The 20,622-nt window shown below is 43.9% G+C and overlaps 1 protein-coding gene across 1 annotated transcript in view; it reads left to right on the top strand.

The window, feature by feature from the left end:
- PKD1L1 (polycystin 1 like 1, transient receptor potential channel interacting) overlaps window positions 1-20,622 on the top strand; it is a 901,078-nt gene that overhangs the window by 695,773 nt on the left and 184,683 nt on the right. Inside the window, exon 54 of the mRNA XM_073549827.1 lies at window positions 4,200-4,323. Coding sequence (XP_073405928.1) covers window positions 4,200-4,323 — 124 coding nt within the window. The remainder of the gene's footprint in view (window positions 1-4,199; window positions 4,324-20,622) is intronic.

Below are 20,622 nucleotides of genomic sequence, written 5' to 3'. Positions count from 1 at the left end.
CTCACTGCTCTCTCAGCTCCCTCGTTCCGCACTTGTCTTTCTTTCTTATGGAAGCTTAGGTTTCAGTTCTACGTCTTTCTCATTCTTTTCCTTTATCGTGCCAGCTGGCTCAGATCACTGAGGCAGCTGCAGCACTCCTTCCTCCATCCCTTCTTCCAGGGATCCTAACTCCTGTCTGAGTGACTTCCCACCCGACTGACCTTCTGTCAGACTGAACCTCTCATCCTACACTTTCCCACTCTTTTATGTACCTTAACTCCACCCACCTCCCAGCACGTCCAGTGTTCCAAGCAGGGAACCACCTAAGGTGCTCTGCTACCCTCTGAGCAAGGAGCCGCAATGTGGTTGTGCAGAACTACCCTGTTGTGTGGGGTGCGAGTGTTGGAGTGTGGAAAGGAGCTCCCCTCCTTACCCGGATGGTGGGGCACTACACCTTAGGAGAAGGTGCAGTACCTCTGTGGCGACTGAGCCTCAGGGGCGCCACAGACACAGGACTTTTGTGTCTCACATAATATAGAGACATGCTAATTTGTCAACAACCATCCCTCTTATACCAAGCCACTTAAACTTTTGACCCCACAGAGACTGCGCAGCTTCTTCTTACTTTATAAATTTAACCCATGCTTGCACTGCATAGCTGAGTCATGGGTCACTGTGCTGCCTTTTTCTGTGATGTTTTGTACATTTTACATCCTTTTTTTCCTGAGTTGCTTTTAACTTCAATGCAGACCCTTGACATGGGTTGTGAACTTGCATAATTTGGCCAAAATATCAACCAATGCCTTCATTTTTTTACGCTTTCATGTTTTGCAGGGTGTAGCCAAGCTCTTTAATTTTGGTTGGGGAAACTGGGGGTCCTGGTGGGGTACACTTTTATATAGTGCTCTGCAATCATAATCTACTCTTATGGACATTATCAATAGGCTGCAAACCAGACACTGCGCTTTATACAGTTGGTACGGAAAGTATTCAGACTCCTTTAAATTTTTCACTCTTTGTCTCATTGCAGCCATTTGTAAAAAGCAAAACAGTTCATTTTTTTTCTCATTAATGTACACTCTGCACCCCATCTTGACTGAAAAAAAGAAATGTAGAAATTTTTGCAAATTTCTTAAAAAAGAAAAATTGAAATATCACCTGGTCTTAAGTATTCAGACCTTTTGCTCAGACACTCATATTTAAGTCACATGCTGTCCTTTTCCTTGTGATCCTCCTTGAGATGGTTCTACTCCTTCATTGGAGTCCAGCTGTGTGTAAATAAACTAATAGAACTTGATTTGTAAAGGCACACACCTGTCTATATAAGACCTCACAGCTCACAGTTCATTTCAGACAAAATGAGAATCATGAGGTCAAATTAACTGTCCAAGGAGCTCAGAGACAGAATTGTGGCAAGGCACAGATCTGGCCAAGGTTACAAAAGAATTTCTGCAGTACTCAAGGTTTGTAAGAGCACAGTGGCCTCCATAATCCTTAAATGGAATAAGTCTTCCTAGACCTGGCCATCCAGCCAAACTGAGCAATTGTGGGAGTCTTGGTGAGAGAGGTAAAGAAGAACTCCAAGATCACTGTGGCTGAGCTCCACAGATGCAGTAGGGAGATGGAGAAAATTCTACAAAGTCAACTATCATTGCAGCCCTCCACCAGTCAGGCCTTTATGGCAGAGTGGCCCAACGGAAGCCTTTCCTCAGTGCCAGATATATGAAAGCCAGCATAGAGTTTGCTAAAAAACACATGATGGACTCCCAGACTATGAGAAATAAGATTCTCTGGTCTGATGAGATAAAGATAGAACTTTTTGGTGATAATTCTAAGCGGTATGTGTGGACAAAACCAAGCACTGCTCATCACCTGCCCAATACAATCCCAACAGTGAAACATGGTGGTAGCACCATCATGCTATGGGGGTGTTTTTCAGCTGCAGGGACAGGATGACTGGTTTCAATTGAAGGAAACATGAATGCGGCCAAGTACAGAGATATCCTGGATGAAAACCTCTTCCAGAGTGCTCTGGACCTCAGACTCGGCCAAAGGTTCACCTTCCAACAAGACATGACCCTAAGCACACAGCTAAATAATAAATGAGTGGCTTCAGAACAGCTCTGTGACCATTCTTGACAGGCCCAGCCAGAGCCCTGACCTAAACCCAATTGAGCATCTCTGGAGAGACCTGAACATGGCTGTCCACCAACATTCACCATCCAACCTGATGAAACTGGAGAGGATCTGCAAGGAAGAATGGCAGAGGATCCCCAAATCCAGGTGTGAAAAACTTGTGGCATCATTCCCAAAAGACTCATGGCTGTACTAACTCAAAAGGGTGCTTCTACTCAATATTGAGCAAAGGCTCTGAATACTTTTGACCATGTGATATTTCAGTTTTTCTTTTTTAATAAATTTGCAAAAATGTCTACATTATTGGGTTTTTTTCAGTCAAGATGGGGTGCAGAGTGTACATTAATGAGAAAAAAAATGAACTTTTTTGAATTTACCAAATGGCTGCAATGAAACAAAGAGTGAAAAATTTAAAGGGGTCTGAATACTTTCCGTACCCGTGCATTTATAATGCTAAGAAACCACACGCTTCATGAATGATGGGTCTGTAATGGTTGTTTCTTCATTATTTTGCACATGTGCTGCCTCCCTCTTTATCACGAGGGCCTGCTGCATCTTGTAGTGCATCAATTATCAATTACTCTCCCCTTCTAAAAACATCTGATCAAGAAATGCTAGGCAGACATCCGAAAAGCCAAATTATATGTCTGGCTTTTGCTTACCATAATTTTCTTTTGTATTTTTTAACACAATTACTCCACAGTCCCAAAAAGGATTGAACAAGAAATACAAAAACTTTTTTTAAGATATATTCTAATGTTGTCTTGTGTGTGAAGAGTTTTAAAAAATGTAGATACACTATATCACTGTGTGATCAATCACACAGGCGCTGCTGCTACCACATCTCTTACATATCTCTCCTATTAATTGAATTTCTGTATTAGGGCTCACTCACCCTGGCGTATAACACGGGCGAGTGCTATCTGATGTTTTATCAGATAACACTTGGCCCAATGTTATACTGTGGGGCAGAGCAGATCAGCAAATCGGCATGAGAAAACCATTGCAGTATGCTGCGAGTGCATCTGATAATCAGATCATGCTCACCCATACATGTCTATTGGTGCGTGTGAAACATTGGACTGCAGTCTGGTGTACACGCACAGAGTCAATGGAGATGATGAAGAAATTAAGTTCTCTACTTTTTCTCCGCACCTGTGTTGCGATTTCCTGTTGCAACAGGATCAGATCACACTAAGGTGATCAAATTATGACAAAGTTTGAGCGGAATGTCATTAGCATAATCCACCCGATTCTCACACATGATACAATCAATGGCTGTGTGACCCCAGCCTTATTGACAGGCTGCTATACTCATCATCACTGCTTACACTGAATAACGCATACTGTCTGTTGTATCCTTCCTTTGTTTTATGGCTTTCTATCCCTGTTTCTATTCCTGAGATGTGAGCACTAATGCACTATACAGATTAACCCTAAAATGTCTGCTGCATTGCTTGGCATGACTTTATTACAGGCTATGGTTGGCTCTTCTATACCATATGATGAGATAACTGCAAGGCATTATGGGAAATCTTACACCTTCCAAATCTGAAGTCATTTTGGCTTTCTCTGGCAGATACAATTTTTCCTTTGTTTAAAATGGTGGCTGGCATTTTTTGGGCAATTCACACATTTTTTTAATTTGTCAGGTCCAATGATTTTCCTAAAAATGTAATGAATTGAATTTGCTGAAAGTCAATTTGCTCATCACTAATAATAAAGTTGCCCAGGTTCTGATTATAGCAGAATTCTAAGCTGCTGCCCTAAGACTTGCATCCAGTCTTTGTGTCTACTGTGTGTTTAAAAAAAAGAAAAAAAAACAGAATAACATTGCATAAAAAATGCATCACTATGCAAAGCATGAATTTAGCCTTATGGTCCAGTAGCGGCTTATTTAACTCTCCCTTTTGAAATAAACAAGCATGGTGGAATCACATCATTATTGGATGAACAAAAAGTTACCACATATAAGAACAAGTGTATGGCCACAGTAAAACATAATAATGTCTGATTTTATTACTTGCCATTTGATGTATTACTTCTTTATTTGAGAGCACATTTTCTTATATGCTTCCCTTTAGGAATGCTAGACAGCCATTTAGTGAAATCAGAACAGAAGACCAATGGTGGAATTATTGCTTCAGTGTATTACTTGATGGTCTATACTGGAATAAATGGTATAATGCAGAGGTTTCACATAATGAGGTAAATATCTGTATCTGCCAGTCTCTTCCACTTAGCAAAGAACTGATTTGTTTGTTGTTAGTATCTATGGGTGAAAATTCTTCTCTTGTCCCCTGTAGAGTACAGTCGTGACTAAAAGTTTTGACATTAGACAAAGTTTGCTGCTTCGGTTTTTATAGTGACAATTGTCATTAACTCATTAGATTGTTATGAAAAGTTTTCATATGAATTGCAAAAGTCATTTTTTGTAATGAAAATTCACTGAATCCTCAAAAAACTAATGTCCATTGATTACACAGGTCCGCAAGGGTAAAATTGTTTGAAAAGTAAGAGGTGATTCTTATATACTTTCAATCGCTGAATGGAAGTGTATGGAGTGGAGGCCACGCCCACTGGCTGGGAGTATGTATAACACATACATACCCTCCGGTCCCAGGTCTGAAACTGGTGAATTTCCTCAACGCTGCCATTGTTATTCATAGGTCTGCAGTCACACAGAGTGTCTATTAGATTACTCTGATTTTTTATTTTTAGTTTTATCTTAATAAATGGGTAAGAGTGTCAGGGTGTGTTTCGTTCAATTAAACGGCTTTTCTCTGTGTGTGTCTTTCTTACTTTTGACTACGAGGTTAGTAATAGGGGTATCTGAGACACCTCTCAAGTAGTAACCCATGGGCTTATTGTCAATGGACATAAAACAGCTGACATCAACCCCAAAACTGCTACCTCACTTTTTCAACTAACTGGAGCAAGTGGGAAGAGCAGAGACAGTTAGGGACGGCAGAATGCATTAAATAATAAATAATAGAAAGTGCGTTCTCCGCCCGGGGTCCACCGTGCAGAGGTGTTACACTGCTGTTATGTAATGGCAGATGCTCGATATGGCGGTATTGCGCGCGCGGGTTGAACGTCACCTGGTGTGCGCTGGGCGGACAATGTTAATTCACAGAGACGCCGAGGCGTTAAACACAAATGCTGAGCCTGCTGAACTCACATGACTCAGCGCAATGCACGCACGGTATATGGTCACAGAACCAGGACCCAGACATAGGGTCAGCGTCCTTCTAGACCTACCGTGCGTACGGCGTCGCAACCGCAGACGCCAATAAGGGCTGGTGACTGCAGCGCAGCGACAGACACTGCCGCAAAATGACAATGCCCGGTAGCAGGCACACTGTCGGACGCTAGTACCATGGATGATATGCACTGTGGCCTGTAGCTTGCCACTGACTGGTGCTGACGCTATCACTAGTTCCCTATCCCCACATGTAATATCAGAGGGAGGGGAATCTTAATGAGTCATTTGCAAGGCCATGCATCCGTCATCATTCACACAGGTAGCAACTAGAGTCTATACTAGCGCATGGCCGAGCGGCCATGCGAACCTTTTATAGCCGGGACCTTCCGGAAGCTTCCAGGTCCCTGAGATGGACCAATCAGATCTGGAGAAGGACCTGTGCATGTAACTCCCAATTTCCAATGGGAGATCGTCTCGTGAGCATGCTCAGTGGAGCGACGGAAGGACTTAGCTTCTGGAGTGGCTTGCTGCTGAGCAGCCTGCATTGCTATTGCTGGCCCAGAGGTGACAGCAACAACCAGACCTACTGTTGTGAGTTCATTTTCCCCTCCGTCACTGAGGCCTGGTGAACTCCCTATTCTAGTGAAGGAAGGTAGTGAGCCTGATTATCAGGCACATGGGACTAATGAAGACGATTGGCTGAGTGGAGTCACTGACTGGATTTAAGGCAGCCTACGCCCTTTCTGCCCTGCGGGTGATTTCTCTGTGGGCTCTTGGACACCAGTCTGATTCCTGCTCTCCTATAAAAGCTAAGTTTTCTGTTTTGCCTTTTTGCATCTAAGATTTGTTTTTCTTTTTCTTGCTTTTTGGATTCTGCCACTCCCTGCTGGAGTGTGCAGTGTTCCTTGAGCTCTGTCTTCTGAAAGTACCTGAGTGCTGATTTAGTTTTTGAAGCTTAGTTGCTTCAGGGCCATTTTTATATCAGCTTGTTGGTGTTGGCTTTTGTCTCTGATAGGGTTTTGGCAGATTGCAGACAGCAGCCTTCCTATCCGTTCCTATCTAGGTAGTTTTTGGCCCCGTCTTTGCTCAGCCTGTCTTTCTGTCTGTGTAAGTGTTTTCATCTTGCTTCACTGTCATTATATGTGGGGGGCTGCCTATTGCTTTGGGGTCTGCTCTGGGGCAGTTAGATTTCCCCTTTCCTTCTTTAGGCCTATGTATCTCTCCGGCTGTGATCGAGGGGTCTAGGTCATCGTAGGAACCCCCCACGGCTACTGCTAGTTGTGTTGCTAGGTTCAGGGGTCTGCAATCTGATAGTTGCCAACTTCTCTGGTTTTCAGGACTTAGCTAGCATTTCTGTTTTTTGCCTCCTACGGTGACTTAATCATAACAGAATCACCCGCCCAAACCGCAGATCCTGGGGTACTCAATAGCAGGAAAGAATTGTGTTTAAAAAAAAAAAAAAAAGAGGTTTGTGTATATTCTTTCCTCTATATCTCTGAGGCCATAGGGGGATTTTTTTTTTCTCTCAATGGAGATAAAGCAAGTGTCTGATCGTGTGGAGCAGCTCGCTGCTGAAGTGCGAGGAATTTCCGCCTATCTTGCTCGTTCACATGCTGTTGAACCAAAGATCCCCACACCTGATGTATTTTTTGGGGATCGATCTAAATTTTTGAGTTTCAAAAATAATTGTAAATTATTTTTTGCTTTGAAGCCTAACTCGTCAGGGAGCCCCGCGCAGCAGGTTAAAATTGTCATCTCTTTGCTGCGCGGCGATCCCCAAGATTGGGCGTTTTCTTTGAAACCAGATGACCCTATTCTGACTAATGTGAACGCATTTTTTCAAGCCTTGGGGTTGCTGTACGACGAACCTAATGCTATTGATCAGGCTGAAAAGACCCTGTTAGCATTGAACCAGGGTCGAGAATCTGCAGAGTTGTACTGTCAAAAGTTCCGAAAGTGGGCGGTCCTTACTACCTGGAATGATAGTGCCTTGGCTGCTCTCTTTTGGAAGGGTTTGTCAGAAGCCGTAAAAGATACTATGGTGGGATTTCCTGTTCCCTCTGGTCTGGACGATTCTATGTCTTTAGCCATTCAGGTTGATCGGCGTTTACGTGAACGCAGGATTACACGAGAGGTGTTGCCGCCGGTTGAACAGACGTCTGAACCTATGCAATGTGATAGAGTTTTGTCTAAGGCGCAACGTCAGGAATTCAGAAGGCATAATAAGCTGTGTTTTTTCTGTGGAGATGCCTCACATGTTATTTCTGTTTTTCCTAAACGTGAGAAACGCTTTGCACACACATTTTCTGTTGGTGGGGTTCAGCCTAAGTTTCTTTTGGCGATTACTCTGATCTGTTCCCTGTCCACATTTTCCGCCAAGGCTTTTGTGGATTCGGGAGCAGCGCTAAACCTAATGGACTTGGATTTTGCTAAACGTTGTGGATTTCCGTTGACACCTCTGCAGACGCCTATCCCTTTGAGGGGGATTGATGCTACCCCTCTGGCTAAAAATAAACCTCAGTTTTGGACCCAGTTGGTCATGCGGGTCGCCCCAAACCACCAAGAAAATTGCAGATTTTTGGTTTTGCATGGTCTGCATGATGCCGTTGTTCTGGGGTTTCCCTGGTTGCAGATTCATAATCCAGTTTTGGATTGGAAGTCTGTGTCTGTGGTGAGTTGGGGTTGCCGGTGTACCTTTAGTGAGGCTCCGGTTTTTTCCACTTCTCCTCAGTCGCATGAGGTTCCTGACTATTTGGCGGACTACTATGATGTATTTAGTGAGAATGAGTCTGCGTCCTTGCCTCCTCATAGGAGTTATGACTGTGCAATTGAACTAAACCCGGGGTGTAAATTTCCTAAGGGTCGGCTCTTCAATTTATCTGTACCCGAGCACGAGGCTATGCGGTCCTATATTAAGGAGGCGTTGGAGAAGGGTCATATTAGACCATCCTCTTCACCCTTAGGTGCCGGTTTTTTTTTTGTGGCCAAGAAGGATGGTTCTTTAAGGCCTTGTATTGATTATCGTGCCCTCAATAAAATTACTTTTAAATATCAGTATCCTTTACCCCTGATTTCGGATCTATTCTCTAGAGTCAGAGGTGCTTGCTGGTTTACCAAGCTTGACCTCAGGGGGGCATATAATCTTATCCGCATTAAGCAGGGGGATGAATGGAAGATGGCGTTTAATACTCCGGAGGGACATTTTGAGTACCTGGTGATGCCTTTTGGGCTCACTAATGCCCCTTCTGTCTTCCAGTGCTTCATGAACGATATTTTCCGAGACTTTGTCGATAAATTTTTGATTATCTATCTGGATGATATTTTGATCTTCTCCAAGGATTGGGATTCTCATGTGGAACATATTCGGACTGTGTTCCGGATCTTGAGAGAGAATTCTCTGTATGTCAAAGGATCAAAATGCCTTTTTGGAGCACAGAGAATTTCTTTTTTGGGATTTATTTTGTCTCCGTCAACTATTGAAATGGACCCGGCCAAGGTACAGGCCATTTATGATTGGGTTCAGCCCACTTCTTTGAAGGCCCTCCAGAAGTTTTTGGGTTTTGCTAATTTTTATCGGAAATTTATAGAAAAATTTTCTAGTATTGCCAAACCATTGACTGACCTGACCAGGAAGGGTGCGGATGTGTTGAATTGGTCTCCGGAGGCGATTGCTTCCTTTCAGGAGCTGAAGCGTAGATTTACCTCCGCCCCGGTTCTGCGGCAACCTGATGTCTCACTCCCGTTCCAGGTAGAGGTGGATGCTTCTGAGATTGGTGCAGGAGCGGTGTTGTCCCAAAGGGATCCGGTAACATCTAAAATGAATCCCTGTGCTTTCTTTTCCAGTAAGTTCTCTTCATCTGAACGCAACTATGATGTGGGGAATCAAGAACTGTTGGCCATGAAATGGGCATTTGAGGAGTGGAGACATTGGTTGGAGGGAGCCAAACATCAAGTTGTGGTCCTCACTGACCACAAAAATTTGATTTACCTAGAGTCGGCTAAACGCTTGAACCCTAGACAGGCTAGGTGGGCCTTGTTTTTTACACGTTTTGATTTTGTGGTCTCTTTCCTTCCTGGAACTAAGAATGTCAAGGCAGACTCCCTCTCTAGGAGTTTCTTTGCTGATTCTCCTGTGGTGACCAAGCCTGCCACCATCTTAGGCGAAGGGGTAGTTCTTTCTGCCATCTTGCCCGATTTGAGACTTGCTCTGCAAGAGTTCCAGGAGGACAAACCTGAGCGTTGCCCCAGTGGAAAGTTGTATGTTCCTGACCAGTGGAAGAAGAGAGTGATATCTGAAGTTCATTGCTCTGTATTGGCTGGTCATCCAGGTATTTTTGGTACTAGAGATCTGGTGAGTCGCTCTTTTTGGTGGCCCACCTTGTCTCATGATGTCAGGAATTTTGTGCAGTCCTGTGGGACTTGCTCCCGGTCTAAATCTTGTTCTCGCTCTAGTGGGTTATTGATGCCTTTGCCGGTCCCCAGGAGGCAATGGACCCATATTTCAATGGATTTCATTTCTGATATGCCGGTCTCTCAAAGAATGACTGTTATTTGGGTGATTTGTGATAGGTTCTCTAAGATGGTTCATCTTGTACCACTCCCTAAGTTGCCATCTTCCTCTGAGTTGGTGCCTCTGTTTTTGCAACAGGTGGTTCGCTTGCACGGGATTCCTGAGAACATTGTATCTGACAGAGGAGTTCAATTTGTGTCTAAATTTTGGAGGACGTTCTGTTCCAAGTTGGGAATTCAGTTGTCCTTCTCCTCTGCTTTTCACCCTCAGACCAATGGGCAGACAGAGAGAACAAACCAGACCTTGGAGTCGTATTTGAGATGTTTTATTTCCGCTGATCAGGATGATTGGGTTTCATTTTTGCCCTTGGCCGAATTTGCTTTAAATAATAGAGCTAGTTTTGCCACTTTGATGTCACCTTTTTTTTGTAACTTTGGTTTTCACCCTCGATTTTCTTCAGGGCAGGTGGAGCCTTCTGCCTGCCCAGGTGTTGACACTGTGGTGGAGAGAATGCACCAGATCTGGGACCAAGTGGTGGATAAGTTATCTCTCTCCCAGGAAAAGGCCCAGCGGTTTTCCAATCGACATAGGACCATTGGTCCCCAGTTTAAGATTGGTGATATGGTGTGGTTATCATCAAAAAATATTGCTATGAAGGTGGCTTCTCCTAAGTTTAAGCCTAGATTTATTGGACCTTACAAGATTTTGGAGATTATTAATCCGGTCTCTTTTCGTTTGGCTCTTCCTGTCACATTTAAGATCCATAATGTGTTCCATAAGTCCTTGTTGAAGAGGTTTGTTGAGCCAGTTGTGCCTGAGGTGGCACCTCCGGACCCTGTCTTGGTTGAAGGTAACTTGGAATTTGAGGTATAGAAAATTCTGGATTCCCGTCTGGCTAGACGGAGACTCCAGAATTTGGTTAAGTGGAAGGGTTATGGTCAGGAGGATAATTCCTGGGTCTCTGCCTCTGATATTCATGCCAAAAGATTGGTGCGTGCCTTTCATCGGGCTCACCCTGATCGCCCTGGTAGCGTTGTTGAGGGTTCGGTGACCCCTCCTCAAGGGGGGGGTACTGTTGTGAGTTCATTTTCCCCTCCGTCACTGAGGCCTGGTGAACTCCCTATTCTAGTGAAGGAAGGTAGTGAGCCTGATTATCAGGCACCTGGGACTAATGAAGACGATTGGCTGAGTGGAGTCACTGACTGGATTTAAGGCAGCCTACGCCCTTTCTGCCCTGCGGGTGATTTCTCTGTGGACTCTTGGACACCAGTCTGATTCCTGCTCTCCTAAAGCTAAGTTTTCTGTTTTGCCTTTTTGCATCTAAGATTTGTTTTTGTTTTTCTTGCTTTTTGGATTCTGCCACTCCCTGCTGGAGTGTGCAGTGTTCCTTGAGCTCTGTCTTCTGAAACTACCTGAGTTCTGATTTAGTTTTTGAAGCTTAGTTGCTTCAGGGCCATTTTTATATCAGCTTGTTGGCTTTTGTCTCTGATAGGGTTTTGGTAGATTGCAGACAGCAGCCTTCCTATCCGTTCCTATCTAGGTAGTTTTTGGCCCCGTCTTTTCTCAGCCTGTCTTTCTGTCTGTGTAAGTGTTTTCACCTTGCTTCACCGTCATTATATGTGGGGGGCTGCCTATTGCTTTGGGGTCTGCTCTGGGGCAGTTAGATTTCCCCTTTCCTTCTTTAGGCCTATGTATCTCTCCGGCTGTGATCGAGGGGTCTAGGTCATCGTAGGAACCCCCCACGGCTACTGCTAGTTGCGTTGATAGGTTCAGGGGTCTGCAATCTGATAGTTGCCAACTTCTCTGGTTTTCAGGACTTAGCTAGCATTTCTGTTTTTTGCCTCCTACGGTGACTCAATCATAACACCTACAGAGCTGGTCTGAGCAGAGCGTTGGGAACGACGGGACTGCTGAGCAGGCTCCTCTACGGTCGACTGAGAATGGGAGACCGCTGAATATGAGGCTCTGGATCCCTGCTGTGCAGTTGCAGGAACCCGACGCCTAACAGAAACTAACACCAGAATTGGCCCATCTAATGGATGTGCCATTTCTGGGGTGCCTGAGGGCTGGTGTTATTAGTCTGGGAGGGGGCCAATATCCATTTCTCCTTCCCAGGTTAATAATATCTGCTTGCAGCTGTCTGCCTAGCCTTTGCTGGTTATTAAAAATACTGAGGGACCCCACTTTGTTTTTTTGGGGGCCCCCTTTTTAAAAAACAGTAAAGTCTATGCAGACAGCTATGAGCTGATAATAGCTTGGGAATCTCCATGTTTATTGCCCCTTCCCAGAATAATAACACCCTCCCAAAGCAGTCTGCTTTCCCTCAGCAGGGTATTAAGAATAAGGGGGACCCCACTCCACTTTTTTCTTTTATATTTTTGCTAAATACATGTACCGTAAGCTACGCATGCACTGCACTAATTATATATCTTACTGACTTATTTCTTACTATGCACAGAAGACGGCTGGTGGATATTCTCATCAGCATCGCCTGCTTTTGCTACTATCAGCAAGACCAGGTATACACTAATAAGAGTAGTAGCCTTCAGCTGATGCCTGATCACCAGGAACCTAATCACCACCGGTCACAGCTCTTGACTCATACGCTGCCCTCTGTGTGACAGCGTGGGAACCGCAATGCTGTGACCTGTGGTAACGTCAGTAAGGTTACCACCTAATGGAGCTAGTGTTTCCCACTCTGTCACACAGATAACAGTGTGGGAACTGCTGGATGATCTGGCCCCCATTAACTTGAATGGGGTCCCGGGTTCAGGTTCACGTTTGGGTACTGTTAAGGTACCCACATTGAACTTTGTGTAAAGTTTGTCCAAAAGCGAAAAATCTACAGGGCCGCCCAGCCTTAGGCCAGGTTCACATAGCATTAATGCAGTCTGTTCAACGTTTAGCGTTGACGGACTGCATTAACGCTACTCCCTAACACGATCGCGCTAGTGCAGATGTCTCCATCTGCGCTAGCAGTAATAGATCCTCGAATGCTGCAAACCACGTCTGAGGGTCGGTCACAGAATGACAGCACATCACTAACGCATGGAAGGAAATGCGTTAGTGATGTGCCGTGTTATGGCAGTCTATGGCAGCGTTAACGGGTGCGTTACATCGCGTTAGTGCCGCGGTGTAATGCAGTCCATTAGACGGACTGCCATAATGCAATCTGAACCCTGCCTTATTCTCTAGCAATCTTAAGAGCAGCTTTCACTGAAATTTTGCATGGTCTTGCAGACCTTATCTTGACCTCCACTCTTCCTGTTAACTGCCATTTCTTAATTAAATTTTTAACTGAGGAAAGGGCAACCTGAAAATGCTTTGCTTTCTTCTTATAGCTTTCTCCTGCTTTGTGGGCCTCCACCATTTTCATTTTCAGAGTTCAAGGCAGCTGCTTAGAAGAACCAATGGCTGATGTTTTTTGGCACAGGTTAGAGTAGGTTGGCTTTTATAAAGCTGGGAAATTTGCATCACCTGGCCTTTCCTAATGATGATTGTGAGCAAGCCATAATCCTAATAGGCTAATTAAGGTCTGAAACCTTGGTCAAGGTTATCTGAGCACATAAATCTCCAAGGGTGCCCAAACCTTTGCATTGAACTAGTTTCCTTTTTGTAATTTTTAAAATGTAAAAAATGACAATATATATGTTTTTTGACTAAAGTACAAAGAAAATGTATCATCTTTAACCTTATCCATTTTAAAGATATTTTCATCTTCAACTTGCTTAACTGTTTACAATAACAGTCATTTTGACCAGGGACGCCCAATCTTTTACATGCCACTGTAGAAGCAGTAAAAGCATATGTCCCAATGGCCTAATTTAAATATGTAATAATAATGGTTAAAAACCTTTAATAATACAGGTATGCATGATGCCAGCAAAAACACAGTATAATTACCCATCATAGAGTATAATGGACCCCACATAGTCCTCCATACAGTTTAAAGGCCCAACATTGTTCTTAATACAGTATAATGGGCCCTGCATTGCCTTCCATACAGTATAATGGTCTCTTCATTGCCTTCCATACAGTATAATAGCCCCACATAGTCCTCCGTTCAATATAACGGTCCCATATAGTCCTTCTTACAGTACAATGGGCCCTGAATTGCCTGTCATACAGTATAATAGCCCCACATAGTCCCCCATACAGTATAATGGAACCTGCATTGCCTTTTATACAGTATAATGGCCCCACATAGTCCTCCATACAGTATAATAGACTCTGCATTGCCTTCCATACTGTATAATGGCCTTGCATAATCCTCCATACATTGTCAATCAAAAGAGTCAGCTCGGCTTGCCCCTGCACCAGACTGGACACAGAACTGTGAATCAAAGTTCTGACAGATTAGGTGGCTGAGTGGTCAGTAACTGCATCCCAGACACAGAGAACAGTGGAATCATGACAGAGAAGCAATTATTTATTCAGGGGCACAGCATGGGAGATATTTTTTATTTATGGGGCAATATAATGGTACTTTTATTTTTAAGGGCACCATTCTGGAATGTGCTGCAGATGACTGAAGAAGAGGGCAGTCTGCAGAGACGAGCTCTGGACATTAAATCTCATCATGACATCTGTGCTACATGGAGACAAAAGGGATAGGAATGACTTCAGTCAGAGAAGATGTCATCTATAAGGTACCAGGGTGTAAATATTTATCTGTGATACTGACTAGGTCTCATCAGTGCTGTGGTCTTTGTATGGTCCACAGCTGTGTGATGACTGTTAAAAACAACTCCCAGAATCTCCTTACCATTGTTAAACACATACTGGAAGTTGTAGGTTTATGGAAAACATTTGTAAATGAGGCTGACCTGAAACTGTAATTGATATTGAACACTGTAATAAGCTTGGTGATTTATTCATATGCTAACGGTGGTTCTCATCTTGTACAAGTAGCTTCATGGCTATGATAAAACTTAAAAATCCTCAAAACTTAGAGTTTTGAGATTAAGGAGGATTTGGTGAGATTCTGCTCACTTTCTATTCCAAAACGTCAGTGCAGGATTGCGTATGTTCACACATTTACATCTGTACACAGTCTGAAGCAATAACAGTTCAAGAATACATAAGAATAATCGTCAGCTCATGAATTCATCACCAGAACTGCCATCAGTGAATATTCAGAATATTCACCAGAGCCAGCAAAAGTACATGACTACATCTCTAGAACCATCATCGGTGCATGAATACAGCACCAGGCTTAATACAGTGATCAACTTCAATGTCAGTTCAATTCCCACCGTATAAACTTGTTTCGCATGAACCTACAACTCCCAGTATGTTCTTACCAGTGGCCACCATCAGATGATACAGTGACCACAGTATTGATTAGATGCAGTCTCACAAATCATTACATCAAGGTATCTTACAAGTGATTTTTTTATTGGAGTAATTCCCTTCCCTTTTTTCTTCATATGGTCCAGATGCCATTATAATATTTCCTATCCACAGCTCATCTCTGCAGACTTATCTCTTCCCCAGCCTTCAGCAGTACATCCCAACATGGTGCCTTTAAAAATAAACTATCCATGCTCTGTCTCTGAATAAATAATTGCCTCTTAGGCCTCTTTCACACTTCAGTTTTTTGTGTCAGTTAAAATCCGCCAAAAAGGCGGACAAGCGGATCCGTTCTTAACTGATGTGAACGGATGGCACAGGATCCGTTTTTTGACGGATCCGCAAAATGAGGAAATTTAAAGGAACCGCTGGCCGGGAAGGAGAGAGAGAGAGTGAAAGAGAGAGAGAGAGAGAATGAATTTATTTTTTTTTTTTGGTCTGGCACCCGGATAGAATTTTGGGTTAACCCCTTCACTACCAAGGGTGGTTTGCACGTTAACTACCGGGCCAATTTTTACAATTCTGACCACTGTCCCTTTATGAGGTCATAACTCTGAAACGCTTCCGTGGATCCCGGTGATTCTGACATTGTTTTCTCGTGACATATTGTACTTCATGTTAGTGGTAAAATTTCATTCATATAACTTGCGTTTATTTATGAGAAAAACGGAAATTTGGCGAAAATTTTGAAAATTCCGCAATTTTCCAACTTTGAATTTTTATGCCCTTAAATCACAGAGATATGGCACACAAAAAAGTTAATAAGTAACATTTGCCACATGTTTACTTTACATCAGCACAATTTTGGAACCAAAATTTTTATTTGTTAGCAAGATATAAGGGTTAAAAGTTGACCAGCGATCTCTCATTTTTGCAACACCATTTTATTTTTACGGACCACATCACATTTGAAGCCACTTTGAGGGGTCTATATGATAGAAAATACCCAAAAGGGTCACCATTCTAAAAACTGCACCCCTTAAGGTGCTTAAAACCACATTCAAGAAGTTTATTAACCCTTCAGGTGCGTCACAGGAATTTTTTGAATATTTAAAAAAAATTAACATTTAACTTTTTTTCACAAAAAAAATTACTTCAGGTTCAATTTTTTTTATTTTACCAAGTGTAACAGGAGAAATTGGACTGCAAAAATTATTGTGCAATTTGTCCTGAGCACGCTGATACCTGATATGTGGGGGGGAACCACTGTTTCGGCGCATGGCAGAGCTCAGAAGGGAAGGAGCGCCGTTTGACTTTTTCAATGCAAAATTGGCTGGAATTCTGATCGGACGCCATGTCGCGTTTGGAGAGCCCCTGATGTACCTAAACAGTGGAAACCCCCCACAAGTGACCCCATTTTTGAAACTAGACCCCCTAAGGAACTTATCTAGATATGTGGTGAGTACTTTGAACCCACAAGGGCTTCACAGAAGTTTATAATGCACAGCGGTACAATTAAAAAATCATATTTTTTCCACAAAATGATCTTTTCACCCCCAATTTTTATTTTCCCAAGGGTAACAGGACCCTAAAAGTTATTGTGCAATTTGTCCTGAGTACACTGATACCCCATATGTGGGTGTAAATGACTATTTGGGCACATGGCAGAGCTCGGAAGGCAAGCAGCGCCATTTGACTTTTTTGGCTGGAATTGAGATCAGACACCATGTCGCGTTTGGAAAGCCCCTGATGTACCAAAACAGTGGAAACCCCCCACAAATGACCCCATTTTGGAAACTAGACCCCCCAAGGAACTTATCTAGATGTGTGGTGAGAACTTTGAACCCCCAAGTGCTTCACAGAAGTTTATAACGCCCAGGCGTGAAAATAGCAAAAAAAATTTTTTCCACAAAAATGATATTTTTGCCCCAAAATGTTTATTTTCCTAAGGGCAACAGAAGAAATAGGACCCCAAAAGTTGTTTTGCAAATTGTCCTGATTAGGCTGATACCCCATATGAGGGGGTAAAACACTGTTTGGGTGCATGGCAGGGCTTGGAAGGGAAGGAGCACCATTTGACTTTTTCAACGCAGAATTGGCTGGAATTGAGATCAGATGCCATGTTGCGTTTGGAGAGCACCTGATGTGCGCAAATAGTGGAAACCCCCAATTCTAGCCCTAGCCCTAACCCTAACCCTAGCCCTAGCCCTAACCCTAGCCCTAACCCTAACCCTAGCCCTAACCCTAATGGGAAAATGGAAATAAATACATTTTTTTAATTTTATTATTTTTCCCTAACTAAGGGGGTGATAACGGGGGGTTTGATTTACTATTTATGGCGGTTTTTATGTTTGACAGCTGTCGCACGCTAAAAGACGCTTTTTATTGTAAAAATAGTTTTTGCATCACCACATACTGAGAGCTATAATTTTTCCATATTTTGACCCACCGAGTCATGTGAGATCTTATTTTTTGCGGGACGAGTTGACGCTTTTATTGGTATCATGTTCGGGCATGTGACATTTTTTGATCGCTTTTTATTTCGTTTTCTGGGACGCAGAATTTACAAAAAACAGCGTTTCATGAATTTCTTTTGGGTGGTGCGTTTACGCCGTTCCGGGTGCGGTAAAATTTATAAGGCGGTTTTATTTTTCGGGTCAGTACGGTTACAGTGATACCTCATTTAGGTCTTTTTTTATGTTTTGGCGCTTTTATGCAATGAAAACAATTTTATATAAAAAATAATTATTTTTGCATCACTTTATTCTGCGAGCTATAACTTTTTTAATTTTTCACTGATGATGCTGTATCATGGCTCATTTTTTGCGGGACAAGATGACGTTTTCAGCGGTACCATGAATATTTATATGCGTCTTTTTGATCACGCGTTATTGCACTTTTTGTTCGGCGGTATGATAAATCATTATTTTTTGCTTCATTTTTTATTTTTATTTTTTAAGGGGTTCGCTTAAGGGGTTAACTATTGAGACAGTTTTATAGGGCGGGTCGTTACGGACGCGACGATACCAAATATGTGTACTTTTATTGGGTTTTTTTTTTTTTATTTCCAAAAAATGAATTTATTGGGGAATTTTTTTTATTTTTTTTTTAATTTATTTGGCGATTTTTTTTTTAATTATTTTTACACTTTTTTTTTTATTTTTTTTTTACTTTATTACAATGTCCCATGGGGGACATCACTGTCCTGTGACAGATCACTGATCTGTCACATCACAGATCACTGTGACAGATCAGCGATCTGTCACAGGCACTGCACAGGCTTCCTCATGCCTGCGCTTTGCAGGCACTGAGGAAGCCAGCTTCCTGCAGGCCCCCGGAGGTCCCCGTCGCCATATTGGATCCGGGGACCTGCAGGAAAGGAGTCCCCCGCAGCAGCGCTGCACATTGCGCTGCCGTGGGGGGCTCAGGGAAGCACGGAGGGAGCCCCCTCCCTGCCGATGCTTCCCTTTAACCCCCGGTACACCGCGATCGTGTTTGATCGCGGTGTGCAAGGGGTTAACGTGTTGGGGGCGGTCCGTGACCGCCCCTGACACATTGTGCCGGGTGTCAGCTATGATAATTAGCTGACACTCGGCCGCGATCAGCGGCGCTCACCACGTGGGCGCCGCTGATCGCGATGACGTAATATTCCGTCCATGGTAATTAGGTCCATGGTCACATGGACGGAATATTACGTCAATTGTAGGTAAGGGGTTAAATCAGTGTCTGGAGGATCCGCCGGCCAAAAAAACGTTGCAAGCTCCGTTTGGAAATCTTTGAGGATGTTGAAGGACAGCAACATTATGGCGGATCCGCACAAAAACGGATGCAACGGACGGCAATCCATCAAGATCCGCCAATAATGAAAGTCAATGGGGAAAAAACGGATCCGCAAAAAAAATTGCGGATCCGTTTTTTTCAAAACCTGCCGGATTTTGACTGATTGTAAAAAACGGAAGTGTGAAAGAGGCCTTACTGTCTGGACAAAATATGACTCCCATACTTCTGGCACATTGCCTCCACACAGTTCGCTCTAATGAACTAAAACAGCTATAGTGTCTGCCCTAATGTATTATGGATTCTACACCATCCCCACTTCATATTGTCCTGTCTCCACTGTTTCCCTGACACTCTTCCCATCTTCAGAGTCCCCACCCTATTGCCCCCTTTCTGTACTGTTCCCGCACATTACCCCCCACGCTGTCCCCTCTTCACAATGTGCCTTCACACTGTATTCCCCCATGCTCCTTATTATAGCCCCATACTTTACTCAATCTATGTTTGTTGCACCTCCTGTTCACGATATCCCCCACACTGTACACCTCATGCTGCATCTAACTCAACACTGTCCTCCCTCTAGTTGCCCATCTTTATACTATGTCGTATTTTCACTATGCCTATGTGGCGCCCCTGAGGCTTCAGTCGCCACAGAGGTACTGCACCTTCTCCTAAGGTGTAGTGCCCCACCATCCAGGTAAGGTGGGAACTCCTGACCACACTCCACACCTGCATTCCACACACAGGATAGTTCAGTGGGGCCACTTAACAGCTTCAGGCTGGGGGTTAGCAGAGCACCCCTCGTGGAACCCTGCTTCGTAACACAAGAGGTGCTGGGAGGTGGGTGGAGTGAGATGATACAAAAGAGTGGGAAGAGTGAAAGTTAGGGGGTTAGTGAGAGAGGAGAGAGAAGAGAGAAGATGGGTGTCTGAAGGACGTGCTACAGCAGGTCCCAGTGAGCTGGGCTGCTGGCACGAGAAAGACAGAGAAAGAGACTGATAAGATTGATAACCTAACCTTCCATTAGAGAGATAGAACAGATCGGAACTAAGGAGAATAGAAGGACGGTGAGAAGCTGGTTGAAGAAAGATAGAGAACCCTTCCAGTCCAGAGCGCAAAGGTCGGGGCCCGGTCCCCGAGGTTGATTGGATCTTTATGTCCGGCAACAGACACCGGAGGAGTAGTGAGCCACTAACGCCTTGCTCCCATCATAGACTTGGGACACAACAGCACTTGGATAGAGAGCCGAGACGCAGAGAAGAGTCCCCGAAGCAGGCTACAGCTGTCTGTCATACAAGTAGAGACTAGGAACACCTAGAGAGAGGCATTCCAGGGTAACTAAGTACTGGAGTGCTTCGCACCTAAAGGCGCATTGGAGGAGTCGTTCAGGAAGGTACATGTTGGCGGAGTGTGGGAAGGAGAATCCTATCTGGCCTGGAGGTTGGCTGGAGCCCTGACCTGGAGAACACAGTACAGAGGCAGGCGTGTGTGTGAACTGCAAACAGTGAGTAAAGCCTTGGAACCGCACACCCTGGTGTCCTCCAGTTATTCCGCACCGTTACACCTGAGTACCTGTACCTACATCATCTACGCCTCCCCGCCATTACTTCATCTACACTGCCCTGGGACTACAGCTCCGCCTGTGGGGAGCTTTACCATCTAAGCTGCGCATACCATCAGTCCCAGAGGATCTGCCCGCAGCGTAGGCCTAACATCACACTTG

Source organism: Dendrobates tinctorius, unplaced genomic scaffold (assembly GCF_039654945.1).
Source record: "Dendrobates tinctorius isolate UK_male_01 unplaced genomic scaffold, ASM3965494v1 ptg000162l, whole genome shotgun sequence".
Lineage (NCBI taxonomy): Eukaryota > Metazoa > Chordata > Amphibia > Anura > Dendrobatidae > Dendrobates > Dendrobates tinctorius.
This window is presented reverse-complemented; position numbering and strand designations above follow the sequence as displayed.